Source organism: Chrysochloris asiatica, unplaced genomic scaffold (genome assembly GCF_000296735.1).
Source record: "Chrysochloris asiatica unplaced genomic scaffold, ChrAsi1.0 scaffold00039, whole genome shotgun sequence".
In the NCBI taxonomy this organism is placed as follows: Eukaryota; Metazoa; Chordata; class Mammalia; order Afrosoricida; family Chrysochloridae; genus Chrysochloris; species Chrysochloris asiatica.
In genome coordinates this window covers 10,276,634-10,288,812 of record NW_006408557.1, presented here as the reverse complement: position 1 = coordinate 10,288,812, position 12,179 = coordinate 10,276,634, and the positions used below count along the sequence as shown (strand labels likewise).

Below are 12,179 nucleotides of genomic sequence, written 5' to 3'. Positions count from 1 at the left end.
GGGCTGGAGAAAAAAAGGAAGACCTCCAATGAAATGTATCAGCACAGTGGCAGCAGCAATGGGCTCAAACATAGTAACCGTTGTCAATTTGGCGCAGGACTGGGCAGTGTTTTGTTCTGTTGTGTATAAAGATGATATGATTGAGTATCTATTCTGTTGTTCCTAAGAGCAATATCACAAAATTTTCTGATTATTTATGGATGCTTGATATTGTGCCTCTTTATTTTCAGTTGTGCTCTATCAGCAAATGCAGGTCCTGAAAACTTTACTCCATTTGTGTACTCACAGTCAACTCTACTTTGAGGATCCAGCTCTTTCCCAGTTGCATTTTTTGTGCTTTCCAACCAAGAAGCTCATTTTTTTGCACTATATCTGGCAGTCTTCTAATGTTATTCATATATTTTTTTTAATTCTTCTAGTACTACATTTGACAATTTCTGCTGCTATTCATATTATTTTCATTGACTAAACATTCAGAAGTAGTCTCTCCTTCCTAGTCTGTCTGGAAGCTCTACTAAATCCTGTCTACCATGGGTGACTCTGCTGGTATTTAAAATGTCAGTGGCATAGCTTCCAGCATCACAGCCACACAAAAGTCACCACAGTAGGACAAATTGACAAATGAGTGACGGTCTAATAGCATGCAGTTCTTTGCAGAAAATCATGGTTTACTCTACATAACTCCTGGAACAAAATATTCAAAGTTCTATACTAAATTTAATTTTTCACTATTTGCAGCACAACTTTGGTAGTTTCACTGAAGTTACTCATTGAAATGTTAATTAAAATAATCATTTTATACCCAACTTCATCAGTGAGAACTATTATTCCAAAGTTTGCATATAAATGTATTAAAAATGGAAAGTATTTAAATGAATGAATGTAATGTATGCATTTAGCATGAAGAAAATGAAAATGTATGAAAACTAAAACTTCATCTGTTCCTTATTACATACAAAAAGCAGTAAGAAAAAATATATCGTCATTTACACATTCATATTATCACAGGTTCATACTTTCTGTTATTAAAATAAGTATTTTCTTAGTCAAAATCAATTTAAAATTACCTTTGATCAAATTATTATAATTCTTTCTATAGCTAAATCTTTAGCACATGATAAGTGATTTCTTGAATTTTTCATTTAATTTTGAATTGCTTTAAGGACAGATTTTAGATAGGCAGTGTATTCTGTAATTTATTAATTCTTGCAAATCAGTAGCTATTATATATATAATATATAAAATATATATTTATCTTCATATCTCATTTCTAATAATCCCAAAAGCACAGAAAGCTAAATTATTTGCTCTAGGTCATATGGAAACTAAATGATAAAGCTAGGATTCCAATTTTCTGAGGGCTAAGAGGGAGGAGCCAGTAACCTGTGCTATTTGAGTCTGTACCCTTCTAAGACATTTCCTTGGAACTTCATCCAAAAACTTCTACATGTATATATCTCGTCATTGGCCAGAATGTGCTATATGGCCAGTGCTAACTTCAAGGGCACATAGGAAATGTCTTTATTTTAAATAAGTCATATTGTTGACCCTCTGAAGTATTCAGGAGTCATTGAGAACCAAACGGGAAAGTCCCAGTTGACAACAAACATCAATTTGGAACATTGTCTCAGGGAATCTTACTTGAGAAGCTTTCCAACTGACCAGCTATGTGTGTCCTTTCTGGTTGCTGTTAACCCAAGTCCACCCCCATAGCTTTTCCAGGATGGTGCTTTAGGTAAAATTCAGGGAGAGCAGGAAAACAGTAGAATATGGATGACCATTTCAGACTCTAAGCAATTTATCTGTCCCCTTGCCACAAAAGCAACTATCTTATATAGTGATGTATCACAAATCATCTCAAAACAACAATAAACTTTCATAATCTAACAGTCTGTGAGGTTCAGGAATTAGGGTTGCCTTAGATGCAGAGTTCTGGCTCAAAGTCTCTCATAAATTCATAGTCTAGATGTCAGGGGGTGGGGCTGCAGTCATTTGAAGGCTTGACTGTGGCTGGGGATCCACTTCCAAGGTGGCTCACACACATGACTGGCAAATTGATAATGATTGTTTCCAGAAAGTCATAATTCCTTACTATATGCATTTCTCCAAATGGCTGCTTGAATTATCTCAAATTCTGGCAGCAAATGATCCAAGAGGGAGAAAGTTGAGAGCTGTAATACCATTCGTGACCTAACCTTGGAGGTCACATTGTTGTTTCTGCAATATGCTACTGGCTATATAAGTCAACAGTATTCAGTGGGGGGAGAGATCACACTAGGCCATGAATCCCAGATGGGGAGAACAATTAGAGGCCACCTTGAGGGTTTGTTACCAAAGTGTCTTCCTGAACCATGAACCAACACATTATACTAAAGCCTCTGAATAAAGAACTTCATCCACCTATAAACCAGGACTTCAAACAGGTTTGAATTGTTTCAGTCATTGCTGATGAAACGAAACCAGAAAAGACTTGAATTTTTAAAAGTTGGCTGATTCAGAACACTAACTGGAATGGAAAAATTATGGCTGAAGTCCTGGAATGGAGGACTTAGAAGAGGCATAGTAAGGCCTTTTGGGAGTCCGATGTGAGACACTGCATCATTGACAGAACTGTAGAAAGCAATACACATTCAAAGCAGTATGGTTGGCTGCCATCTTTGAGACACCATTGTTTTTGACTCAACTGGTCAAGAGATTTAGTTGCTATGCAAGTGCATGCTGTCCTTTTTTCCTACAAGGGAGATCAAGTTTCTAGTGGGGCTTTGACCTGTAATTTTTCCAATTCCAGTTAGCATTCTGGTTCACCCATACTTTAAAAATTCGAGTCTCTCATGGTGTTGCTTTGTCAGCCAAGACTGAAGCCCTGTTTGAAGCCCTGCTGTAAACAAAATGCTACATTTTAAAGTAAAATGAAATTTAAGAGTAATACTTACAAAATCGGGTTGAGCCATTTGTACCTCCAAGGGAGTTGGAATAGCAGGCTTGGTAACATGCAGATAATGGTAAGAGCCTGGAAGAATGCCGCCTAGAGGAAGCAACACATTTTCTGCATTTTAGAGTACTTGTCAATGAACTGTATAACAGAGATTATATTTGCAACATAATACAAACAAAAAGAGATGATTAAAATGGCATATATGTTAAAACTTCCCCACTCAAATACTGAGTTGAGTGGAATGGTTGGATTTATTCTAAAATTCAATATAAATGTCCTACTATCTGTCGTATTACAGCCACTGATGTTCCAAGAAGATGTGCCAAGCAGATGCAATATACCCTGTGACGTCCCATAACTCTTGGCATCCTAACCTATACCTGTCAAAGCCACATCAAGACCTTTAAAAGTGTTAAATATTACAGTAGTGTTCCTATTCTCCATCACTTCCCCAATAAATCACCAAATAGCAGAATATTTATAATAAAAATTAACAAATATCTTCATTCTTGCTTTTGGAAAGCATTATCAAGTTCTTAATTTTTTTTTTTTTTTTTTCAGATTTTCTCCATATTATGAGCCTCATCAACATCTGTTCTCTGACACTCATCACTTCTCTTCCTTTCCAATGGCATCACCTTTCTTGATTCATTGTAAAAGGCAGGGTATTGAAAGAGAAGGAGAACAGTTCCTAGAGAAGAATATCATTCTTGGTAAAGTGGAGGGTCAGTAAAAAAGAGGAAATCCCCCAACAAGATGGCTTGATACAGTGGCATCAACAGTGGACTCAAACATAACAATTCTGAGGATGGCTCAGGATTGGCCAATGTTTCATTCTGCAATGCAGAAGGGGTTGCTATGAGTCAGAACCAAGTTGCCACTTAACAAAAACAAAAAGAGAAGGGATAGAGTGTTGGCCTTTTGTTTCTGTGCCTGATATTCCAATTACTCTGTTAGGGCTTAGGGACATTCCAGAAGCTTTGGGCTTGGTTCATGAAACTCCTGGGAGTGAATGTATAATGTGATAAATATGTGTATTTTTCTGGTATAGAAAGTCCACAATATTCAAAGGCACCAGTTTTAAATGTATCTCTCACCAACCCCCAAAGCAAAAAAACCACTCTGTGTTGCTAATAAAATGATCTCTTAATGGGGTCAGCCAGGCTTACCTACTGTCATCAAGTAGATTCTGACTCATAGAAACCCCCAAGGATAGAATAGAACTGTTCTATTGGGTTACTGCGGCTGTAATCTGTACAGCAGTAGACTAGCTCTCATTTTTCTCCCATGGAGCAGTTTGTAGGTTCAAACCACCCACTTTTCAGTTTCCATCCCAATGTTTAACCCACTGTGTCACCAAGGCTCCTCTCTATCAGGACTGTTACTGCTGTTAGGTGCCACAGTATCAATTCTGACTCATAGTGACTCTATCTATATACAACAGAATGAAACACTGCCTGGTTCTGCTTCATCCTCACAACTGTTGCTATGTTTCAACCCATTGTTACAGCCACTGTGTCAATCTACCTCCTTGAGAGTCTTCCTCTTTGTTGCTGACCCTCTCCTTTACCAAACATGAGGTGCTTTTCCAGGGATGGTCCCTCCTGATGACAAGTCCAAAGTATATGAGACAAAAATCTCTACATCCTTGCTTCCTAAGAAGCACTCTTGCTTTATTTCTTTCTAACACAGATTTGTTTCTTCTTCCAACAGTCCATGGTATATTCAATATTATTTGCAAACACCATAATTCAAATGGATAATTCTCCATTCTTCCTTATTCTTAGTCTAGCTTTCACACGAATATGAGCCCATTGAAAATACCATGGCTTATGTTAGATGCACCCTAGTATTCAAAGTGACATCTTTGTTCTTAAGAACTTTTAAAGTGGTCTTTTGCAGCAGATTTGTCCAATGTAATACATCATTTGATTTCTTGAACATTGATTGTGAATACAAGGGAAATGAAATCCTTGGCAACTTCTATCTTTTCTCCGTTTATCATGATGTTGCTTATGATCTAGGGGTGAGGATTTTTGTTTTCTTCATGCTGAGGTGCAATCCATCCTGAAGGCTATATTCTTTCATCTAAGTGCTTCACTTTCAGTAAGAAAGGTTGTGTCATCTGTATAATGCAGGTTGTTAATGAGTCTTCCCTCAATACTGATGCCAGGTTCTTCTTCATATAGTCCATATTCAAGGAGCTGTGGTAGCGTAGTGGTTACGAATCGGGCTGCGAACCTCAGGGTCAGCAGTTCAAAACTACCAGCTGTTCCGTGGGAGAAAGATGAGACTTTCTGCTCCCGTAAAGATTTACAGCCTTGGAAACCCTATGCAGGGTCGCTATGAGTCGGAACCAATTCTATGGCAAAACAACAACATACAGTTTGCATACGTAAGGTGAAAAGATAACCTTGACACACACCTTTCCTGATTTAAACCACACAGTATTCTCTTGTTCTGTTCAAATGACTGCCTTTTGATCTATGTACAAGTTTCACGCAAGCATGATTAAATGTTCAGGATTTCCCATTCTTCACAGTGCTATCCATATTTTCTTATGTTCCACGCAGTTGGATATCTTTGTGTAGTCAATAAAACACAGGTAAACATCTTTCTGATATTCTCTGCTTTTAGCCAAGATCCAGCTGATGTCAGCTGGAGCTCCCCATTCCACATCCTCTTCTGAATCCTGCTTGAGTTTCTGGCAATTCCTTGTCTATGTACTGCTGCAACAAAATTATCTTCAGCAAAGTTTTACTTGTGTATGTTATCAATGATGTCCGATAATGTCCACATCCTGTTGGATCACCTTTTGTCTTGGAATGGGCACAAAATATGGATCTCTTCCAGTTGGCTTGATAGTTAGCTAGCTGTCTTCCATATTTCTTGGCAAAGACGAGTGAGCACTTCCAGCACTGCATCCATTTGTTGAAACATTTCACTTGGTATTCCATCAATTCCTGGAAGCTGGTTTTTCACCAATGCCTTTGATACAGCTTTAATTTCTTCCTTGAATACAATTGGTTCTTTTTTTAAAAAAAAAAAACACTGACATATGATGACCACATGTGAGTCATGGTAGAACTAGGCTCCACTGGATTTTTTTAAATTAAGTTTTTATTGTGAATTATGTATTAGTTTACATGGGTGAACATTATCTTTACATTCATCCCATCGTACTTTGTTTCATTACAATGATCACAATCCCCTGCATGCATTATCAAACACCCAAAGGGTACACCCCACACTCCTGCCCCCCGGTTGCCAGCACACAACCCCTCTCCCTCCCTGAGTCCATAGTTCCCAACCTCTCCTGTCCACATCATTGCCTCTGCCCCCATCCCTAGTGTTACTGCCTCTCTGGACACGGTCTCACACTTCACTTTTCTTCCTTGATGGTTCCAGGGATCTCCTCCGCTCCTGGACTGCAAGATCAGCCACTCTCCTCCTTTTGTTACCAAACATTTACATTTACTTTTCCACCACTCACTGTCAGACCTGATAGCAATCATTCCCTATTGAACCACAGGAGTCCTTTCCCCTTCACCTTTTATCAATCCCATCCAGACAAGCTGGAAACAACTGAGTGGAGGTTCTACCTTCCCCTGTATCCTCTGGAGCTAGGTTCCCTATTGAAAGTCTGTAAGCCAGTCACTTCTTACCTTTGTAGTCCCCCCCATTTTGGGTAGCCAATGTGAAAGTTCCCCCTCCCTGTCGACCCTGTGTATCAAGGAGGTGGGAATGTTCCTCACTGTAGAGATTTATCTGCTCCTTTGTCATACTGCATCCACAAGCATAAGTCAAGATCACCCACTTATAGTGGGTTACTCCTTTTTTTTTTTTTTTAACTCTTCTTTCTTCCTCTAGTCATGTTCTGATCATCCAGCCATTGATGCCAGGTCAAATGGGTACTATCTGCAAGTATAGGTGTTCTTGTGCACTGCCTCCCTCACTTTACATCAGCTGGAGCTTTACATTCCATTCTAGTCCTCTGGGGCCATTTCCTTGTCCCTGGGCCCAGGAGTCCCCAGGTCTCGTCATACTGCTGTTTAACCAGGTCTCAATCCAGGTTAACAGGAGTCTATTGAATGTGGTCAAACTTGGTTCACAACTTCATTGCTGTTTTTCCCCCTCTTCCCCTTATTGGTGACCAATGTGGTCAGCAGCAGGACCATATGCCTGCTAGTGTATTCCATTTGAGTTTCAGTCTTGGAAGGAGTTTGCCCTTAGGGGATCTGACAACCTGCCTTGATGGCTCCCCAGGGAACAACCTGCTTGTTCTTGTAGTAGTCAATTGCATTGCTATTATTTTGTTTTGTCTTGTTTTCTGCTGGTCTTTCTTTCAAGAAGTACCTTCTGTTCTTCTAGCTGCTCCAGACTGGTCTGCTTATCCTTTCAAGTGGGAATGTCCCACCTCAGAAGATTCTGGATGAGGATCAGGATTCCACCTATGGTCTTGTGCAATGCAAAGGCTCTGCAGGGAGTCTCCTTCACTGGGCAAGTTCTAGCCCCATTTTAGTTACTCTAAACAGTTACATGCTGAAGACGGACTTACAAGCTTTCTCTGGTAATGTTTCTAGATATTCCTCTCTCTTCCCTTCAAGTGTCTATTTTACAATAGTAGGTAAGGGAAACCAAGATTCAAAAGACAGCCAAGCATCTTAATAGCATTTCCCCACTCAAAGCATGTTTCAATCTTTGTATCCATGAACCCTGTTGTTGCACGTTTGTGCTTAGATCATTATTTACCTCTACCCCAATTAGCCCATGTAAACCTGCCTAGCTATTCTACCATCAACCTTATTTTTCCTTTCCTCTTCCCCTTCTAGTATTGCCATCCCCCACCCCACACCCAGTACAGTTGGTTCTTAATTATATGCTACCTTCTGAAATTGCTGAACATCAACCAATTCGTTTTGGTACAGTGACTCTGTATTCCGTCCATTTCTTTTGATGTTTCCTATAACATTCAACATTTTAGCCACAGAATTCCTCAATATGACAACTCAGGTCTTGAAGTTTTTCTTTAGTTCTATCATCTTGAGAAATGCCAAGTGTGTTTTTCTCTTTTAGTTTTCTAATTCCAAGTCTTTGTACATTTCATTAAAATACTTTACTTTGTCTTCTGGAGATATCCGCATAATTTTTATGTCCAACCAATATACTTCTTCATTTCTTCTATTCATTTTAGCTCTTCTTTTAAGTTCTAGAGACACCACTCATCTGTCAGTTTGTCATACTGTAGTGGTTTGCATGATTCTGTGATTCTGGAAGCTATGCCACTGGAATTTTAAATTCCAGGAGGGTCAACCATGGTGGACAGGTTTCAGATGAATTTCCAGACAAAGAAACACTAGGAAGAAGTAGAGATGGACTACTTCTGAATATTCAGTCACTGAAAACCTTAAAATAGCAATGGAACATGGTTAGATAGCACCAGAATACTGACTATTGAAACAGGATGAAGAACAGCAAACTAGTGTCAGATATAGCACCAGTAGATGAGCCCCTCAGGTTGGAAGACACTCAAAATACCACTGGAGAAGTGCTGTCTCCTCAAAGTAGAATTGACAGTGATGATGCGAATGGAGTAAAGCCTTCTGGACCTTTATCTGCTGACATGACACAACTCAAAATGAAGAGAAACAGCTATAAACATCATTAATAATCAGGACATGGAATATATGAAGTATGAATAGGAAAATTGGAAATTGTAGAAAATGAAATGGAATACATAAACATTGATATCCTAGGCATTAGCGAGCTGAAATGGACTAGTATTGGCCATTTTGAATCTGATAATCACATGGTTTACTCTGCTGGGAATGTCAAATTGAAGAAGAATGGTGTCACATTCATCATCAAAAGAACATATCAAGATCTGTCCTGAAGTTTAATGCTGTCTGTGATAGGATAATATCCATAGGCCTACAAGGAAGACCAGGAGTTCTGGTGTGGCATTGTGGGTTAATGTGCCAGACTGCAAAGCCATCTGAACTGCAAGGTCGGCAGTTCAAGCTCACCAGCTGCTCCTCAGAAACCCCTATACAGGGTTGCTATGGGTTGGAATCGACTTGATGGCACTTCATAACAACAACAACAAGGAAGACCAGTTAACACCACTATTATTAAAATTTATGCACCAATCACTAAAGCAGTGATGATGAAATAAAAGAATTCTATCAACTTCTCCAGTCTGAAATTAATCAAACATGCAATCAAGATGCATTGATAATTACTGGTGATTGGCGTGCAAAGGTTGGAAACAAAGATCAGTTGTTGGAAAACATTGCCTTAGTGATAGAAACGATGCTGTAGATCACATGATAGAATTTTGTAATACCAATGACTTCTTCCTTGCAAATAACTTTTTAAAATAACATAAAAGATAACTATACACATGGACCTCACCAGACGGAATACACAGAAATGAAATTGACTACACCTATGGAAAAGAAGATGAGAAAGCTCCGTATCATCAGCCAAAACAAGACCAGGGCAGACTGTGGAACAGACCACCAATTGCTCATATGCAAGTTCAGGCTGAAGCTGAAGAAAATGAAAACAAGAGCACAAGAGCCAAAATATGACCTTGAACATATCCCATCTGAATTTGCAATTATCCGAAGAACAGATCTGATGCAATAGGCACTAATGATCGAAAACCAAAAGAGTTGTGGAATGACATCAAGAACATCATACAGGAAGAAACCAAAAGATCATTAAGAAGCCAAGAAAGAAAGAAAAGATCAAAATGGATGTCAGAAGAGACTCTGAAACTTGCTATCCAGCATAGAGATGTAAAGCAAATGGAAGAAATGAGGAGGTAAAAGAACTAAATAGAAAATTTCAGAGGTCAGCTTCATAAGACAAAGTCAAATATTAAAACAAAATGTGCAAAGACCCGGAGTTAGAAAACTAAAAGGGAAGAATGCGCTCAGCATTTTTCAAGCTGAGGGACTGAAGAAAAAATTCAAGCCTCAGCTTGTAATATTGAAGGACTCTATAGGAAAAGAATGCAGAGAATATCAGAAAGATGTTTACCTATGCTTTATTGACAACACAAAGGCTTTCGATTGTGTGGATCATGACAAGCTATGGACAACATTGAGAAGTATGAGTATTCCAGAACACTTAATTGTACTTCTGAGAAATCTGTACCTGTACCAAGAAGCAGTTGTTCAAACAGAGCATAGGAACACTGAATGTTTTAAAATTGGAAAAGCTGTGCGATAAGGTTGTGTTCTTTCACCATACTTATTCAACCTGTATGCTGAGCAAATAATACGAGAAGCTGGGTTCTATGAAGAAAAACGTGGCATCAGGATTGGAGGAAGACTCATTAATAACCTGCTATATGCAGATGATACAACCTTGCTTGCTGAAAGTGAAGAGGACTTGAAACATTTACTGATGAAGATCAAAGAACACAGCCTTCAGTATGGATTGCATCTCAATGTCAAGAAAACAAAAATCCTCACCACTGGACCAATAAACAACATTCTTATCAATGAAGAAAAGATTGAAGTTGTCAAGGACTTCATTCTTCTTGGATCAACTATCAACATTCATGGGAGGAGCAGTCAAGAGATCAGACAATGTATTGCATTGGGCAAATCTACTGCACAGGATCTTTTTAAAGTGTTGAAGAGCAAGGATGTCAGCTTGAGGACTAAGGTGCACCTGACTCAAGCCATGGTATTTTCAATAACCTCATATGGATGTGAAAGCTGGACAGTGAATAAGGAAGATCATAGAAGAATTGATGCCTTTGAGTTGTGGTGTTGGAGGAGAATTCTAAAAGTGTCATGGACTGCTAAAAGAACCAATAGATCTGTTTTGGAAGAAGTGCAGCCAGAGTGCTCCTTGGAGGCCAAGATGGCTAAACTTTATCTCTCATACTTTGGACATATTGTCAGGAGGGAACAGTCGCTGGAGAAGGATGTCATGCTGGGTAAGATGAAGGGTCAGAGATAGAGAGGAAGACCCCCAATGAGATGGATCGGCCAGGTGGCATCATTGATAGCGTCAAGTGTGGCAGCGGTAGTGAGGTTGGCCCAGGATCAGACATTGTTTCATTCTGCTATGCATGGGGTCGCTATGAGTCGGTTCCGACTCAGCACCTGACAACAACAACAACAATAACATAGGAAAAGTATTAAATGATGCAGAAAGCATGAAAAGATAGTGGAAGATATACACAATCATTGTACTAAACAGAAATGGTTGGTGTTCGACCATTTCAAGAGGTAGCATATAAGCAAGAACCATATACTAAAGGAAGACATCCAAAGTACACTGAAGGCATTGGCAAAGAACAAGGTTCCAAAAACCGATGGAATTCATATTCAACTCATTCAAACTGATGAAGCACTGGAGTCATTCACTCATTTATGCTAAGAATTTGGAAGACAACTACCTGACTAACTGACTGGAAGAGATCTATATTTGTGCCTTTTCCAAAGAGAGATGACCCAGCAGAAAGAGGAAGTCATAGGACAATATCATTAATATCACATACAAGTAAAATTCTGCTAAAGATAATCCAAAATCAGCTGTAAACATACATTGACAGAGAACTGCCAGGGGTTCAAGCTGGATTCAGATATGGATAGGGAACGAGCAATATCATTACTGATGCCCGCTGGTTCTTGGCTAAAAGCAGAGAATACCAGAAAGATGTTTACCTGTGCTTTACTGATTATGCAAAGGCTTTCAATTGTGTGGATTATGACAAGTTATGGACAACATTGTGAAGAATGAGTATTCCAGAACACTTAATTGTGCTCATGAAAAAATTGTACATAGACCAAGAGACAGTTGTTTGAACAGAACAAGGGAACACTGAATGGTTAAAAATTAGCAAAGGTGTGAGACAGGGTTGTATTCTTTCATCATACTTATTCAATCTGTATGCTGGGCAAATCATCCAACAAACTGGATTATATGAGGAAAGGTGTGGCATCAGGATTGGAGGAAGACTCATTAACAACTGGTAATATGCAGATGATACAACTTAGCTTGCTGGAAGCGAAGAAGACTTAAAATACTTACTAAAGAAGATCTAAGACCACAGCCTTTGGTATAAGTTACACCTCAATGTAAGGAAGACAAAAATCCTCACCAGTGGATGAATAAACAACATCCACATAAATGGAGAAAGGGTTGAACTTTTCAGAGACTTCATTTTGCTCAGATCAACAATCAACACTCATGGAAGCAGCAAGCAAGAAATCAAATG

At 39.0% G+C, this 12,179-nt stretch overlaps 1 protein-coding gene across 1 annotated transcript in view; it reads right to left on the bottom strand.

The window, feature by feature from the left end:
- The window catches only part of LOC102837054 (chromosome unknown open reading frame, human C20orf26), a 529,862-nt gene that overhangs the window by 120,222 nt on the left and 397,461 nt on the right, over positions 1–12,179 (bottom strand). Inside the window, exon 23 of the mRNA XM_006860747.1 lies at positions 2,934–3,025. Within this exon, the coding sequence (XP_006860809.1) occupies positions 2,934–3,025 (92 nt within the window). The remainder of the gene's footprint in view (positions 1–2,933; positions 3,026–12,179) is intronic.